General features: G+C 48.2%; 1 protein-coding gene across 7 annotated transcripts in view; it reads left to right on the top strand.

Annotated features, from left to right (window-relative positions):
- Positions 1-18,412, top strand: part of SLC4A11 (solute carrier family 4 member 11) — a 253,541-nt gene that overhangs the window by 142,567 nt on the left and 92,562 nt on the right. For 6 of the 7 annotated variants that reach the window (XM_081207014.1, XM_081207019.1, XM_081207017.1 and 3 more), the window contains exon 4: positions 17,284-17,330. In XM_081207014.1, the coding sequence (XP_081063140.1) occupies positions 17,284-17,330 (47 nt within the window). The remainder of the gene's footprint in view (positions 1-17,283; positions 17,331-18,412) is intronic. The other variant, XM_081207015.1, reaches the window with a different exon arrangement.

Below are 18,412 nucleotides of genomic sequence, written 5' to 3'. Positions count from 1 at the left end.
TCGTCAACTAAGCTGTTCGAGAAACAAGGTATGACTGTATTTCTTTTTGATTAAGCAGTTTGCAAGTTTTCCCAAGTAAATAATAGCAGCGCATGAGAGAGGTTGGTGCACTTTGGAGAAGGTGGCGCACCTCTTTATGCACGTCCAGAAACTGACAATCCGTTCTCTAAAACGGAGGGGGGGCAACTTGAATAAAATATTGTGGGGTGCAGATAAGCCACGCCCCCCACATCATTGATCACACACCATTTGAATGGCAACGGCCGTCAACTTTGGGGAGGCTAGGCCCTCACAAATAATTTATTGACAGGGCTGAAAAGACCTCAGCCCCTAGGAGTTGACTTGTAAGCTCTAAAATAACATGTCACCCTTCCTGTTACTCTTCCTCCTAAACTCTGGTGGGCTCTTAGGGTTGCTAGTAACCGCCATTCCATATTTTGTCTTGTGGATCTAGGGATCTTAGTGGATCCAGCAGCTAATAAAGCTAATGCTGTTCTAGGCTGCATCGACAGGGTCAATCGAAGTACTGCTCTATTGTGCCTTGGTCATACCACACCACTATTGTTTCCAGTTCTGGGTACCACAATGGACGAAGGATGTGGACAAGCTGGGACATGTACAGAGGAGGCCAACCAAGATGATCAAAGGCCTGAAAACCAAGCCTGATGAGGAACGGTTGAGGGAATTGGGTATGTTTAACCAGGAAAAGACTCCCTGGAAGACTCCCTGGAAAAGACCCTGATGTTGGGAAAGATGGAGGGCACAAGGAGAAGGGGACGACAGAGGACGAGATGGTTGGACAGTGTTCTCGAAGCTACCAGCATGAGTTTGACCAAACTGCAGGAGGCAGTGGAAGACAGGAGGGCCTGGCGTGCTCTGGTCCAGGGGGTCACGAAGAGTCGGACATGACTAAACGACTAAACAACAACAACCAGGAAAAGAGGAGATGGAGGAGATGTGATAGGCATCTTAAGGGTTGTCACTTGAGAGAGGGAACAAGCTTGTTTTCTCCCACTCTGGAGAGTAGAACTCAAACCCAAGGCTTCAAGTTACAAGAAAGGAGATTTCGACTAAACGTAGGGAAGAACTTTCTGGTGGTAAGAGCTGTTGGAGAGTCGAACGGACTCTCTCGCTCCCTGGACCAAAGACTTGGTTTGGGGTTCGTTGGCTAAGTTCTCACAGCCATCACTATTTGATGGAAGGGAGAAATTCCTACTTGAACGTTTGGTACTGTATCTCTTTGATAGCAATTGCTTGGGAACAGATTGCACAGAGGCCACTGCACATCTCAGAGACTCGCTTTGAACAATGAAGAGTTAAATAAAATTTGAAGCCGTCCGCTCTCTATGCACGGGCTCATAGGTATGACTCATGCAACCTCAGTCTTCAGAAGGCTGTTAGAATATAAATTTCTCTGGGCGTTAGTGCTTCCTAGAAATTGCGCGACACGCTTAGTTTCTAAAGTATCTCTTCCAAATCATTATGCACTGTAGAAGAGCAATTTAAAAATGCAGTGCATTCAAATTTAATCTAAGCACACAGGCTGTTCAAATATTATTGTTATTGCCCATTAGACTGCTGCTGCCACATTCTGAAATTAATGATTAATTGAACTCCACAGCTGCACACAAATGTGTCCCAGTTTCCTGCAAAAACTGGCAATTTTGGTTGAGGTAGGAAGGCTAAGGCCTGTTAAGGGTTGTCCAATTTGGTGGTGGCTGATTTCTCCCTTGGCTGTATTGGTCCATGGATGTCTCAGCCAATCAGGGAACATGTCAAAATACTACATAGCCAATCAGATTTGATCTGCAAGATGATGCAAGTGAGAGCAATTGCAATAATTAAACGTTTTCACAAGGAGTGCTGAAACATTGCCAGAGACAGACATCCTTTTTGGGTGTGATTGACACCATTTGTCAAAACGAAACGAAACACCTTGCTCTGCTAATCTTTAAATGTTAAGTTTTAATCTGTGCTCAGAAGGCATGCCTAGTCTTTGCTCAGTGCTTCGTTCTCATATCTGAGGAGCAGTTTTGGTATACAGTCATACCTCATGTTACGTTTGCTTCATGTTACGTTTTTTCAGGTTGTGTCCCAGGGTGACCCGGAAGTGCCAGAAAGGGTTATTTCTGGGTTTCGCTGCTCGCGCATGTGCAGTAGAGCTAAATCGTGATTCGGACAAGCGCCAAATCATGCTGCACTCCTGTGCAGATATGGCGCTTCAAGTTGCAGGCTTTTCATCATTAAATTTGTCCATGCTATGTAGTGGTAAGGGACGCAGGTGGCGCTGTGGGTTAAACCACAGAGCCCAGGACTTGCCGATCAGAAGATCGGCGGTTCGAATCCCCGCAATGCAGTGAGCTCCCATTGCTCAGTCCTTGCTTCTGCCAACCTAGCAGTTCAAAAGCATGTCAAAGTGCAAGTAGATAAATAGGTACCGCTCTGGCGGGAAGGTAAACTGCGTTTCCGTGCGCTGCTCTGGTTCGCCAGAAGCAGTTTAGTCATGCTGGCCACATGACCTGGAAGCTGTCCGCCGGCTCCCTCGGCCAGTAAAGCGAGATGAGCGCCACAACCCCAGTGTCGGCCACGACTGGACCTAACTGGACCTAATGGTCAGGGGTCCCTTTCCCTTTACCTTACGTAAACTACCTTAAAAGCCTTTTCAGGAGAGGGGTTTTTTATTATTTATTTAACACCTCAGCCTGATGGAACAGAATCCAGGAGGAAGAGAGTCTACAGTGATGACCGTTACATTTTTATCCCACCTTTCCTCTGAAGAGTTAAAGGTGCTGCACGCGATTCTTTGCCTCCTCATTTTATCCCCACAATGACCCTGTGGGGTAGGTTAGAGTGAAATAAGAGTGCCCCAATGAGCTTTGTGGTTGGCCCGGGATCTGAACCCAGGTCTCCCAGGTCCTGGCCAAACACTCGTAACCATGATTAGCATTCGGAGTTGAGCCTGGAAACCGACTGACAGAAAACGCAGCCAGGCCAGAATTCAGGTTATATCCTTGGGCCTGCCTGGTCCCGTTCAGCAACTCGGCTGCCGAATTCTGCGCCAGCCAAAGTTTCTGCAACTGACTCCAAACGCAGCCCCAAGCGCCGCGCAGTGCAGTAGTCTAACCTAGATTGCTAAAACGGCGTCGGTACAGAAGCCCAGCGTTGCCAACACCATACCCTCCAACATTTCTCCGATGAAAATACAGTGGACGCTCGGGTTGCGAACATGATCCGTGCGGGATTCGGCGCTTCTGTGTATGCGCAAAGTGTGATTTAGCGCTTCTGCGCATGCACGACCGCTGAAACCCGGAAGTAACCCGTTCCGGTACTTCCGGGTTTCGGCGGGTGCGCAACCCGAAAAAACTCAACCTGAAGCGGCTGTAACCCGAGGTATGACTGGAGGTGTACAGCGGGACATTGCGGGATCAAATCGGAAACCGGGACGGCTTCTGTAAATCTGAGGCTGTCCCTGGAAAACAGGGACACTTGGAGGATCTGCGATGCTCCCTTTTGTCTGTGACGTTTCTGGCTTCTCTGCTGGTCTTGAACGTGACGGCAATTATTGCAAAGGCAGAATTTCTGGTGGTTTGGGGGGGGGGGCTTGTAGCTTGCTGTGGCTGCTCTCATTTTCCCTTCCAACCCCCTAAGTCACTGACTAGATGGACAGCTGACCTGGTCGTCCCCCTGCCCCATTGATAGGTCAGACCGCTCTTGTAATAGCATTCAACTCCTGTTTTAATAGACCATTGGGAACAGACGTTTTATACCCTTTAAAACTATGTTCTGAGCTCTCTGGGAGCAATTAACTCCTAACAGGCTCATCTGAGCCATGCGATTGAAAGCAACAACCCCTTACTGTTCATGTTGTTATTTATTAGGTTTAGAAAACATGCCCAGAGCCTCAAGGCATTTGGATGCATGTGCATAATGCAAGTATAATAAATCTCATACTTGCGCTGTCATAGGCTTGCTTTTAAAACTGCCAATGTGCTAAACTTTAGCATAATTTCACCTGGGGGAGTGAAGGAGAGGAAGGGAAAAAAGAACAGGGCTTGCACAATTTATTGAAGCTAGTCAAATTGGAAGTCTGTCTTGTGGAATTCAGGGCTGCGCTATGTTTTTAAATGGTCCCCCCCCATCCCACCTTAGAATCATAGAATAACAGAATTGCAAGGAAACCTGAAGATTGTTTAGTCCAATCCCCTGCAATGCAGTCGTCCCGGTCGGGGATCGAACCTGCAGTCTTGGCGTGATCAGCACCACGCTCTCAACAACTGAGCTATCCAGGCTGACATTGAACTTTTTGAATACAGTGGTACCTTGGTTCTCAGACTTAATCCATTCCGGAAGTCCGTTCCAAAACCAAAGCGTTCCAAAACCAAGGCGCGCTTTCCCATAGAAAGTCATGCAAACTGGATCAGTCCGTTCCAGACTTTTAAAAACAACCTCTAAAACAGCAGTTTAACATGAATTTTACTATCTGACGAGACCATTGATCCATAAAATGAAAGCAATAAACAATGTACTGCAGTCACACAATCAATCAATCAATCAATCAATCAATCAATCATAGCTGAACTGGGTTCCACACAGTCACAACAACAACCAAAACAAGAGCTGCAAAAACAAAAACGCAAAATAAATAGCAAAAACAGATAGACCTCAGCGCAAGACTCTAAACAGAAGTGTGGCACTCAAAACGGAAGCGCAACACTCAAAACAGAGCACGTTCGGCTCCCGAAAAACGTTCACAAACCAGAACAGTTACTCCCAGGTTTGCAGTGTTTGGGTTCCAAGTTGTTTGAGTACCAAGGCGTTTGAGAACCAAGGTACCACTGTATTGGAAAAGAACTGTGCTGTACCCAAACATGGCAGGTCTTCTTTTTGGGGTGGGGGGGTAAGGATAGGAGCATTCAGAAATACGACCTGAGCCCGCCTCTCAGGTTTCTGGGGCCACTTCCATGTCTTAAGAGCAAAGGCGGATTCATAGAACTATGTTAAATTTTATGTGCCCGAGAAGTTACTAGTCCTTAGGAAGGTATCTGACGGGTCTGCAGGTTTGTGATAGCTTTAGTGGTGGAAGGAAGTACCATATTTTTCTCTCTATTGGACGCAGTTTTTCCTCTCCAAAAATTGAGGGGAAATGTGTGTGCGTCCTATAGAGCGAATGCAGGCTTGTGCCATAGCCGCGCGCAACCCCTCCGGCAGGAAGAGGCTGCACGGGGCTCTGGCTTCTTTAGCCCTGCGCAGCGTCTCCCAGCAAGGAGAGGCTGTGCGGGGCTAAAGGGGAAGCCAAAACAGCGAGCGGGATCCATCCCACTCGCTGCCTTGCCTTCTTCCATAGCTGCGCGCAACCCCTCTGGCAGGGAGAGGTTGTGTGCAGCCTCTGGGGCTGGGGGGGGGAATATTTTTTTCCTTGATTCCCCCCCCCCCTAAAAACTGGGTGCACCCTATGGTCCGGTGCGCCCTATGGTGCGAAAAATACGGTAGCTCTGTGTACAGTAACTACTACAACATTCCAGCAGATTGAAAAATACGGGGAATTAGAACTGAGACTTTTTGCTCAAAGTTAGGAGAATAATGCAGCTATTTAGAATCAGAAAATTGTAGAATTGGAAGGGACCCCGAGGGTCATCTAGTCCAACCCAATCTCAGCTGAAGCATCCAGGACAGATGGCCACACAACCTTTGGAACTTAAGCCTCTGAAGATAAAAGGTTTGATTCACACATTCTGTCTTTCAGGTACAGGGTGTCTGCTGTGGATAATTCCTCTGCCCTGAACTTGCAAGCATTTTGCATTGTCCTAGACTAGGGGTCAGCAAACTTTTTCAGCAGGGGGCCGGTCCACAGTCCCTCAGACGTTGTGGGGGGCCGGACTATATTTTTTTGGGGGGAAATGAACGAATTCCTGTGCCCCACAAATAACCCAGAGATGCATTTTAAATCAAAGGACACATTCTACTCATGTGAAAATACGCTGATTCCCGGACCGTCCACGGGCTGGATTGAGAAGGTGATTAGGCCAGATCCGCCCCCCAGGCCTTAGTTTGCCTAGACCTAGACCTAGACAACCAACGCCAGGAGGAAAACACAAGTTATTTGGTGGTGACGCCATTTCTCGTTCCACAGCACAATTTGATTGATTGATTGATTGTATTTCTACCCCACTGTTCAAAGGAATCCCAAAGCAGCTTACAAGCAATTAATAATAATAATAATAATAATAATAATAATAATAATAATAATAATAATTTATTTGTATCCCACCCTCCCCAGACGCAGGGACACCTGAAATGTCCTTGCCTCGGCCATCTTCAGCTCATTGTACATCTCCTTTAGCAAAATGACAAACTTGAGTCTGAGAGGCTTTCTGTGGGGAAACTGAAAGGTGAGCCCATTTCTGCTCTCAGATTCAAGATTGTGAAGTTAAATATTGGATATTGCCAGCTGGGGAGGAGTGTAGCTCCATTAAAGAACACCTGCTGTGCGTGCAGAAGGTCCCGAGTTCCAATCCTGACATCTCCAGGAAAGGCCAATCTGGAATCCTGGAGAGCTTCTGCCAGTCAGTGTAGACAATACTGACCAAGATGGGAGCAAGGACAAGTCATTTTTTTATTTCCCCCGTCTGTGCTCACTCTTTTACTAGCTGGCTTGTTTGCTAACGGCAAACGCTTCTCCGTGCATCTGTGCCTGAGGTCGAAAACAAGAAAGGAAAAAGTTTCTGGCAGTGGTTGTGTCCACCCCCCCCCCCTTTTCCTAAATCATTATTATTATTTTCTCGGTGGTAGCAATTTGGTGGAGAGCCAGTTGGAAGGCAGGATGTGGCTTTGTTTAGCTGTAATAATGGGGCAGCCTTTACACTTTCTTGCACACAAACACCCACTTTTAATAAGGCTTGTCCCACCCTCCACACAATAGACCGTGCCGAGATACTGAATCGACAGTTTCCTGAAAAGCGCTCCAGACGCAACGCAGGCACACCCGGGGCAAACCACCGGGAAACTTAACCGGCAAGCGAGAGCTTCCAAAACATGGGGGGGGTGAGAGCAGGAGGTGGGTCCCGCTGCTGAGATACCCCCCCCCGAAAGGAGGGGTTGCGTGGATATAAGAAGGAGCCCACTCTGTCGGCGCCAAGGAATTCCAGAGAGAGAGCCGTCCAGAGACAAGTGGTCTGGGACGGCATGGGTATCATTCTGCACACAATAGTTGCGTTTCCTCACATTAATAGCAAAGCCCTTTTCATGTCGCCAGGCACAATGCCGGCCCCGCGAGCTCCATCTGATAAATCCTATTTTAGAAACCCTGATGTCAGGGTGGGATGCCGGCCACTTCAGCACTTCCTACTCCAAGAATGGAAAATGGATGGGCCAATTGTGTTCCCCGATAGGTTAGGCCTCTGTCCGTGCTTTCTGGTTGACAAGGGCAGTTCAAGAAGGGGGAAAAGAATTTAAATGTCTCTTAGGAACTTCGCTCGCCCGGCTTAAAGCCTTTGGAACGCTTGTGCGCAGTTCTCGCATGCGATTTCGAGGTCAGAGGCCGGAGGGTTTTGTTTCAGATGGGCCAGGATAAACCCCGAATGACCAAGGGGAAAGTCAAAATGGTCTGGCCTCTGTAGAGTTTGCAGAAGAGGCTGCTGTGTATATGGGGGGGGGGTCAGCAATGGCTACGCAACACAATGACCATGTACATAGGCAATGGACAATCTTTATAGAATTCCTTGGGACACGGGTGGCGCTGTGGCTTAAACCACAGAGCCTAGGACTTGCCGATCAGAAGTTTGGCGGTTCAAATCGCCGCAACGGGGTGCGCTCCCGTTGTTCGGTCCCCGCTCCTGCCAACCTAGCAGTTCAAAAGCACGTCAAAGTGCAAGTAGATAAATAGGTACCACTCCGGCGGGAAGGTAGACGGCGTTTCCATGCACAGCTCTGGTTCGCCAGAAGCGGCTTAGGCATGCTGGCCACATTACCCGGAAGCGAGATGAGCGCCGCAACCCCAGAGTCGGTCACGACTGGACCTAATGGTCAGGGGTCCCTTTACCTATAGAATTCCTTCAAACCATAACAAGTACAAAATGATATCTTTAGACTCAAAGTCTCTGAAAATCTTTAAGTGAAGTGAGGTACCAGACTTTGTACGATGAAAGACAAGCTGTGAAGCTTTCTGTATTCAGCAAATATGATGTCCAACACTGAACGGTGATTCCAGATGTTGACTACTGTTTCGTAGAATTCTTTGTCAGCGTGGTGGGAGGATATAGAATTGCTTCGTAAACTGAAAATATTTTTTTTACAGACGATGGCTTGCGTGCACATATCACTTTACAAAAATTGTAAACCATAATACAAACAGTAATGAAAAAGAGTACATACCCCATCTTATTTCGAATGAATATATGTAAATGAAAATATTAAATGCTGTGTATGTGGGGAGGCCAGGTGCTGCCCAGGTCTAGAGATTCCTTCCAGTGCTCAAATAAGGCAAGCTCTGGTCTCAGGGTGCCCATGTGTCCTACTTTTCAGAAGACAGTCCTCTATTTGAATGGCTGCCAGGGTATCTGAAGACGTGTGCATGCACACGAAAGCTCATACCAACAACTAACTTAGTTGGTCTCTAAGGTGCTACTGGAAATAATTTTTATTATTATTATTTAGTTTCGGCTGCCAGGGGGACAGTCTTCTGCCAGAAGCCATCCCCTCCTGCAATAGCTGCCCAGGACAAGTCTGGCTTTAAGGGGCCATGGTGGAAGTTGCTTGTCTATTACAAGCACCTCGACACCAGACCTAGCAGGGATGCGAGCAACCTGGGTACCATATTCCTTTTCTATGGTGAGATAGGTTGCATCTCTTTTTAAATTGGAATCTCAGTGGTACCTTGGTTCTCAAATGCCTTGGTAGTCAAACAACTTGGAAGTAAATGTTCTGGTTTGTGAACTTTTTTCGGAAGCTGGACGTGCTCTGCTTTGAGAGTTACGCTTCCGATTTGAGTGCCATGCTTCCATTTTGAGTGCAACACTTCCATGTTGAGTGTTACGCTGAGGTTTGTCTGTTTTTGCTGTTTATTTTGCATTTTTGAGCATCAGCTGCTGGAAACCACAGGATCTGGGAGTGCTCCCGCGCTCTTGCGAGTTTCCCACAGGCATCTGATCCTGATCCGGCAGGCCCTCCTTGCGTTCTCTTGTGTCGCCTGGCAGGTCCACCTCAAACGGTCTCAGTTTAATTGCCCCAGAGCCTCGTATACACTTCAGAATGCAGGTTCTCGGTGCACGTTGGAGAACTGGATTTTTTCCCTTCCCTGTCTGACGGAATGAGCAAGTTATTGTGGGGTGTGATGAAACCAGCGGCTTCCAGGGGGTTGGAAATCTCAGCCCCGCCTGCTCTGCCGCAGGGTGAGAAGTGAAATAGCCGCAGCTCAGGGGATGCAACAGGTTCCTTCGACGAGAAAGCGAAAGGGGCTGCTATTTTTGAGAACTGGCGATGGCAACACAGCCGTCTCTTTGGCATGCAGAGCTCAGCCAGACTCAGTGAGGGACCCAAAAGGGTGATGGAAGCCTTATTGGATGTTTCACACCTCCTTCAACATGACATGGGCTTCCAGACACCTGCTTATAAGCTCTCCGGGGTTGGCAGAGGTTGCAATTTCTTAGGATCCCTTTTGTTTCTCTCCCTTGTTGCCGACATCTGCAGCACCACCCCAGGTCTCAGTTGCATCCCTGAAATTAAAAAAAAAATATACCAAAGAATAATAGCGAGGTGGTCTTAAAAGCTCAGAAAAGACAAAAGAGAAAAACTCAACACAGGCCGGTTTTTGTTTTCCTTCAGATTTAGGTGTGAGCTATTTTCCTATTTTTAAGTATGATTCCAATTAGGTGTTTGTGTTTTCTTTCTGCAAATAGGAACGGATGACTAATTCTGACCTAGGAGAGAGAGATCCTGGGTAGAAATCTCAGAACAGCTCGCTCGGCTCTAGTAATGAGAGCTGCTTTTGAAGTATTAAAACAGGCGAAGGAAAAAAGTTACGTCAGTTGTATAATGTCAGCAGAGCTAAGCAGCTCTTTACTGCATCTCAAAGTGTTTTCGAGTATATCTTCCATCCCTTAAATCATCTGGTGCCCTCCAGGTATTTTGGACCAGAGCTCTCTCCCATCATCCTGGCTATCGGCTGTGTATGTTGACTGATGGGAATTGGAGTCCAGAAGAGGGCACCATGTTGGGGAAGCTGGCTTTAGCAATCTTCAGAACAGCCCTGTAAGGCGAGGCAGGCTGCATTAGGAATATGTGTGTGTGCAATTTAGGTTCCCCAGGACACTCGGTGTTTCGCCTTGGTGGAGAAGAAGGTGTTTGTGATGCAGAGGCTGTGATAAGAGGACAGCTCAAACAGCCTTGGTCTATTCTCATTCATGATGACCTATGCAGTTGTCCTGAGTGTGATGATCGTCGCCAGCTCTGGCATTGAAACCTCCCAGCTAGGAAGAGGTCTTCGCAATCTGGGACCCTCCTGGCAGCCCGGAGCAGTTCCTCGTTGAACTGGTTCTTGGTTTGTACATCAAAGCATATAGTGGGTGCATAGATGCTCAAGGTGTTGACCGGACCGGAACTGGTTGTGAGGCAGAGGGAACTGTTCTGAGCCCTTGGTTGGTGGTTCTTTTGCAGGCAGAAGGGAGCTACTCACTGCGAAGCTGTGCTCCCACAGTTGGAGACATCAATGTTCCTGAATACCAGTTGCTATAAGCCACAGCAGGGGAGAGGCCTCTTTGTGCACAGATTCTGCTTTTGTCGTTCCCTGATGAGCCATCTGGTTCGCCACTGTGAGAACAGAACGCTGGACTAGATGGGCCATTGGCCGGATGATGATGATGATGATGAGGATGACGATAATAATAATAGTACTACAGTAGATAATAGATAATAGAATAATAATACTACAGGGCAACCAAAATGGTCAAAGGCCTGGAAACGATGCCTTATGAGGAACGGCTAAGGGAGCTGGGCATGTTTAGCCTGGAGAAGAGGAGGTTAAGGGGTGATATGATAGCCATGTTCAAATATATAAAAGGATGTCACATAGAGCAGTGTTTCCCAACCTTTTTTGGGCAAAGGCACACTTGTTTCATGAAAAAAAATTTCGAGGCACACCACCATTACAGCCCCGTGACGTCAGCGCGCAGCGTCACGCCGGGAGGGACGCACGAAAGTGTAAGTTTCCATTTTTCCCCCTCCCCCTTGCCTTCCTTATGTGCCAACCGCCAAAAAGCCAAGAAAAAAGCCAAGACTTTAGGGCAGCAGGTCGACACGGAAGAAGCTCCTACCTAAGGACAGGTGCGACGGCCGTGTCCTCTTCTGCCACACTTGGCAGCCCTGCCTCACAGTCGTGACTCCCACCCTGATTTCTCCCCGCAGGTCGAGCGGCACAGGCAGCCCAATGTGTCCAGCCCAGACACAAGCCCCGCTTCCCCACTCTAGATCCTGAATGCGACCAAGTGCTCTGGACTCCCGAGCTGGGTGGGAAAGAGGACTCGCATCTGGTAGCCTCCGGGCTCCTCGCCTGCTTGAGGGATGGCATTGCAGGCAAGCTGCCGGCCGTCGCCATCGCCGCCCCCTCATGCGAGTGGACCTGCCCGGAGTGGTGGGCCGGGGGAGGCTCGCTCTCTGTGGGGATGTGGCCCGCACGTGCGGCCCCGCTTCCTCCTGCCCAGGGCTGAGCTCCTTACCCGCGATCTCGGTCTCGCGCACGCGGATCCCACTTATTCCGAAGCTCGCGCCACTAGCCGGGGCTCTCACACCGTGCCAGGGCGAGGCGGCGCGGCCCACTGACGTCATCGCGGCTCGCTGCCGCCCTCGACTTCCCTGTTCCCTCCCCTCCCTTGGGTCGCCGTGGTTACCGAGGACTGCAAGCTGCTCGGGCGAGCGTGGGGCATTAAGTGGGAGAAGGAAAATTAAAATTAAAACTTGCCTGAAGGCCGCCTCTCCGGTTATGAAGCTATCTTTCGAATTTTTTAATTTTTCCCGCGGCACACCAGGCAACGTCTCGCGGCACACTAGTGTGCCGCGGAACACCAGTTGGGAAACACTGACATAGAGGAGGGAGAAAGGTTGTTTTCTGCTGCTCCAGAGAAGCGGACACGGAGCAATGGATTCAAACTACAAGAAAGAGGTAAAGGTAAAGGTACCCCTGCCCGTACGGGCCAGTCTTGCCAGACTCTAGGGTTGTGCGCCCATCTCACTCAAGAGGCCGGGGGCCAGCGCTGTCCGAAGACACTTCCGGGTCACGTGGCCAGCGTGACATCGCTGCTCTGGCGAACCAGAGCCGCACACGGAAACGCCGTTTACCTTCCCGCTTGTAAGCGGTCCCTATTTATCTACTTGCACCCGGGGGTGCTTTCGAACTGCTAGGTTGGCAGGCGCTGGGACCGAACGACGGGAGCGCACCCCGCCGCAGGGATTCGAACCGCCGACCTTTCGATCGGCAAGCCCTAGGCGCTGAGGCTTTTACCCACAGCGCCACCTGCGTCCCTTAGAAGATTCCACCTAAACATTAGGAAGAGCTTCCTGACAGTAAGAGCTGTTTGACAGTGGAATTTGCTGCCAAGGAGTGTGGTGGAGTCTCCTACTTTGGAGGTCTTTAAGCAGAGGCTTGATAACCATATGTCAGGAGTGCTCTGATGGTGTTTCCTGCTTGGCAGGGGGTTGGACTCGATGGCCCTTGTGGTCACTTCCAACTCTGATTCTATGATTCTATGATGCTCGGGTTGCGAATGTGATCCGTGCAGGATGAACGTTCGCAACCCGCAGTGTTTGCAATCTGTGTCTGTGCACGTGCGGGTTGCGATTCAGTGCTTCTGCACATGCACGACTGCCGAAACCCGGAAGTAACCCGTTCCAGTACTTCTGGGTTTCGGTGGTCCGTAACCTGAAAAAATGCAACCTGAAGCGTCTGTAACCTGAGGTATGACTGTAATATTCATTCATTCATTCCCTGCCCAGCTGGCTGGGTTTCCCCAGCGGCTCTGGGTGGCTCCCAACAGAATACTAAAAACACAACAAAACATCAAACATTAAAAACTTCCCTAAACAGGGCTGCCGTCAGATGTCTTCTAAAAGTTGGATAGTTGTTTATTTCTTTGACATCTGATGGGAGGGTGTTCTACAGGGCAGCTGCCACTACCGAGAAGGCCCTCTGCCTGGTTCCCTGTAACCTCACTTCTCGCAGTGAGGGAACCGCCAGAAGGCCCTCAGCGCTGGACCTCAATGTCCGGGCAGAACAATGGAGGTGGAGACGCTCCTTCAGGTATACTGGGCCAAGGCCATTTAGGGCTTTCAAGGTCAGCACCAACACTTTGAATTGTGCTCGGAAATGTACTGGGAGCCAATGTAGGTCTTTCAGAAATGGTGTGAAATGGTCTTGGCAGCCACAGCAGGACTCTTCTTCCATTCATATGGCATAGGCAAGAAGACTGACCACCTACCTCTGCATAAGGCATCTTTCCAATGTTCCCCATTCATATCTCCCTAATTTTAAATCTGGTTCTCCTGACTTGCCCATTGATGAATTAAAGAAGCAAGTTGGTCTTTTTAACCCTCTGAAACTTGGGCTGCAAAGGCACTTCTACCCCCCCAAATCCTTCATAAATTTCATGCCCAAGTCAGCATATAATTACACTAATGGCGTGGGCATTCTGCCACTCAGGTTTTGGGAAAGCAGATTTTGATTCGTCAGCAAAGCCATGCTAGATTCCTCTTGCATTGCTTCTAATTATTTGCATATTTTTATTGGATTCCTCCACATCAGTTTGTGTTTTTTAAAAAGACAATAGGGGGGGGGGAATGTATGTTCTTCTCTGAAGGAAGACAAGACAAGACTGTGGTTAGCAGTTCTGCTCCTGTCAGCATATTCGCTTCAATATTTCTTCGGCAAGTGGCAGGCATTTTTGCTGCAGGGCTGATGAATAGCCGCTTGCAATCCCTAGGAATTTAATGCACGTCACGAAAGGCTGGTGGGGTTTTTTAAGAAACTGTATTTATGAAACAATAAGAAGTGCATGAGGTCAGGAGCATCTGTATTGGGCCAGAATGGCTGGCATGCGATCGTTCTGAAAACGGGGCCAAAACGTATATTACCACTTCATGTGGGAAAGCTGTGAAGGCCAGCCTGTCTTCATAGATCATAGAAATGTAGAGTTGGAATGGGGCCCCACGGGGTCATCCAGTCCAGCCCCCTGCAATCTGCTATATTAGTAGTTCTGCAATGCTTCCTCAGAGTTTCTGCATCTAGAAGAGCCTATAGTGCAAAAGATAAAATAAAATAAAAAATAGCCAGGAATGGGTGGGGATTAAAAGCCTGCAACAGGTGCTATAAGGAGTTGAAGGATTTCAGCAGCGAGTGAGAGGCATGTCCTGACTGGAAACAAATCATTGTGTCTGCCCCAAAACCTTTGCAGGTGCAGTATTATTACTATAATTTTATTTTTATTATTTATTGAATTTATATACCGCCCTATACCCAGAGGTCTCAGGGTGGTTCACAGAAAAGATCACAACATATAAAATCAAAACAAATACAATAACCCAGTAACACACACAGGCCCCCAAAAGAGCCACATTTTAAAAGGGTATAGGATGTCAATCATGTCAACCAAAGACCTGGTTAAAAGCAGCATCACATCTAACTGCCTTGTAAGCACCGTGAGCACGAATCAGCATCAATGCAATAAAAGGGACATATCCTTGGAACTCTCAAAGTCATTTTCGTTTTATAAGAAGCATGGAATCATGGAATTGTAGAAGAGTTGGAAGGGAGCTGGGCATGTTTAGCCTGGAGAAGAGGAGGTTAAGGGGTGATATGATAGCCATGTTCAAATATATAAAAGGATGTTACATAGAGGAGGGAGAAAGGTTGTTTTCTGCTGCTCCAGAGAAGCGGACACGGAGCAACGGATCCAAACTACAAGAAAGAAGATTCCACCTAAACATTAGGAAGAACTTCCTGACAGTAAGAGCTGTTCGACAGTGGAATTTGCTGCCAAGGAGTGTGGTGGAGTCTCCTACTTTGGAGGTCTTTAAGCAGAGGCTTGACAACCATATGTCAGGAGTGCTCTGATGGTGTTTCCTGCTTGGCAGGGGGTTGGACTCGATGGCCCTTGGGGTCTCTTCCAACTCTATGATTCTATGATTCTATGGATCCTGACGGTCAGCAACTTAGGAAGTCCCGCCGGTGCCTGGGATGCATGTGAGCTCTATGTCATGGAGGCAAGGCACGGCCAGATTTAGGTTTGATGCGGCCCCAAGCTACTGAAGGTAATGGGGCCCTTTATTATATGTCCACCTGTCCTTTGTTGACAACAAATTGCCGCTGTTTTTTGTGTTGAATATATGCTATATGGTCATTTATGGACCTAATAGGTATCTAAAACTATTTGTGCATGCAGAATGTAGGCACCCTATATATAGAAATGAGCAAACCAGTGATATTTTAGGGAGCAGGCTAGCAGGCGGGGCCCATGACTTACATCATAGGAGCCTGCACAACACAAAACAAAACACTGTTGCTGTATGTAGGTTTTATTTCATTTCTTTTTTATCTTCTATTTCGGAAATGTACATCTAGGTTTTTTCCCTTTAATTTTTTTGGGGGCCCCCAAGAGAGTGGAGCCCGGAGTGGTTGTGTCTCAGACATGTGCCAGCCCTGTGCTGCTTTTTCGGGCAGCGCTGGGCCTGCAGGGAGCCCAAGCCGCCGTATCCCTCCTGGGCGCCCTCCAGCCGGGAAAGATATAATATATATAATAGAATTTATTATTTATACCCCGCCCATCTGGCTGGGCTTCCCCAGCCACTCTGGGTGGCTTCCAACAAAATATTAAAATACAGTAATGCATCAAACATTAAAAGCTTCCCTAAACAGGGCTGCCTTCAGATGTCTTCTAAAAGTCTGGTATTTGTTTATTTCCTTGACATCTGATGAGAGGACGTTCCACAGGGCGGGTGCCACTACCAAGAAGGCCCTGTGCCTTGTTCCCTGTAACCTCACTTCTCGCAGTGAGGGAACCGCCAGAAGGCCCTTGGTGCTGGACCTCAGTGTCCGGGCAGAACGATGGGGGTGGAGACGCTCCTTCGGTTATACTGGGCTGAGGCCATTTAGGGCTTTAAAGGTCAGCATCAACACTTTGAATTGTGCTCGGAAACGTACTGGGAGCCAATGTAGGTCTTTCAGGACCGGTGTTATATGGTCTCGGCGGCCACTCCCAGTCACCAGTCTAGCTGCCGCATTCTGGATTAATTGCAGTTTCCGGGTCACCTTCAAAGGTAGCCCCACGTAGAGCGCATTGCAGTAGTCCAAGCGGGAGATAACTAGAGCATGCACCACTCTGGTGAGACAGTCTGCGAGCAGGGAAGGTCTCATCCTGCGTAACAGATAGAGCTGGTAAACAGCTGCCCTGGCGGCTCAGACGCCCCTCCTGCACACCCATAACTCCCCCACTACTGAGGGTTCTGCAATTCAGGAATCTAAACGAAAGTATCTATGGCGCTTGGCCATCAAACCTCTGTTGAAAAACCTCTAAGGAAGGAGAGTCCACCACTTTCCAAGGGGGTCCGTTCCACTGTCAAACTGCTCTTACTGCCAGAAAGTTCTTCCTGATGTTCAGTCGGAATCTCCTTTCTTGTAACGTGAAGCCATGGGGTCAAGTCCTGCCCTCCAGAGCAGGAGAAAACAAGCTTGCTCCCTCTTCCATGAGATATTTGAAGGTGGTTTTCATATCTCCACTCAGTCTCCTCTTTTCCAGACTAAACATCCCCAGCTCCTGTGATCGTTCCTCATAAGGCATCGTTTCCAGACCCTTGATCATCTTGGTTGCCTCCCTCTGCACACCTTCCGGCTTGTCAATATCCTTCTTTAATTGGGGTCCCCCAGAAGTGGACGCAGGACTCCAGGTGTGCTCTGACCTAGTGGTGGTGGAGATCCTGATCCGCTCTCCACCAAGCTGTTATTAACCATGGAATGCAAGGTTTCAGATTCCTGGTTGGAGTAAACCAGATTTGGGGGCGCAGCGCATCAGGGAAGGGTTAGAGCTCCTTGCCCCATGGCTCAACCCAAACCAAAGCTGCTTCCGCAGAAAGAAAATTTCACCAAGAGCTCTCAAACGCCATAATGTGTAGTCTGGCCCAGTAGCTGGCCTTTCTGAGATGAAATGGGATGAACATTTAAATACGAAAACATGGGTCACAAAGCTGGGATTTCCCCCCTAGGTGTGTTGCGAACCTAAAATTGCAACTTTTCCTCTTCTTTTCCAGCAGAAAGCGAAGGCGCTGGGTGCGTTTTATTACACACATCAAGAAAAGTAGGTACAATTGTCTTTATTTATTATTGTTGTCTTTTAAGAACAACTTGCCTTTAACACACTCTCAGCGCAGAAAGAAAGGTGTTTAGCCTTTGTCCAGCCATTCCCTTTTCCGTAGAGTAGAGGAAATGTGCGTCTCTTGCTGTCTCTAAAAATCTGTTCACCTAAATCCCTAAAGTTTGATGTTCTCCTGAAATAATAATGATTTTCACTCTCCTTAGTGTAGTAGTTCTCCCTTTGATGATGCTGGTGATGGTAGTAATAATAATAATAATAATAATAATAATAATAATAATAATAATAATACAGTTTTATTATTTATATGTCACCTGTCTGACAGGGTATTCCTGCTTTACAAGATGCTCCTAGACCTAGGGTCTCTAGGTGGGCTCTCCTAGCTGTTTTTTTCCCTTGCCGTCAAGATTCTTCCCTCCCTAGGACTGCTTTGCATCTTTTTTGAGGGTTTCTGCCTACCTGGAATACACCTCTGAACTCTGGCAGTGCATTTGAGAAAGATCAGAGAGGGGTGTGTGGGTGTGCCAAAAATAGCCTACTGCACAAAGGTGACATTTGCTCCACCCACTTTTCCCTCTGGCCCCACCCACCGCTGCCCATGCGGCCCCTGAGAAGTTGCCCAAAAGCAAATGCGGCCCCTGAGCTCAAAAACATTCACCGCCTCTGCCATTCCGGAAGAAAACGTAGAACCAAATAAGCATAAGTCTTATAAGTCTCTGAAAGTCTTTGTAGACTATGCAAGTCTCTGAAAGAAGCAATGGGTCAGATTCTTATCTGGTGAAAACAAGCCGTAAAGCTTTGTTTTATGACGTCCAGCGCTGCCGAAGTGGTCTGCAAACAGACGTAGTGAACAGTGATTCCGGATATACCCACTGTTTCGTGGAATTCTTCTTCAGCAAAGCAGAAGGATACAGAAATGCTTCATAAACCCATCTACAGTGGTGCCCCGCAAGACGAACGCCTCGCAAGACAAAAAACTCGCTAGACGAAAGGTTTTTCCGTTTTCGATTTGCCTCGCAAGACGAATTTCCCTATGGGTTTGCTTCGCAAGACGAAAACGTCTCGCG

Source organism: Podarcis bocagei (genome assembly GCF_964188305.1).
Source record: "Podarcis bocagei genome assembly, chromosome: 9".
Taxonomy (NCBI): domain Eukaryota; kingdom Metazoa; phylum Chordata; class Lepidosauria; order Squamata; family Lacertidae; genus Podarcis; species Podarcis bocagei.
Note: the sequence above shows the minus strand (reverse complement) of the source record. Positions and strands in the feature narration are given on the sequence as shown.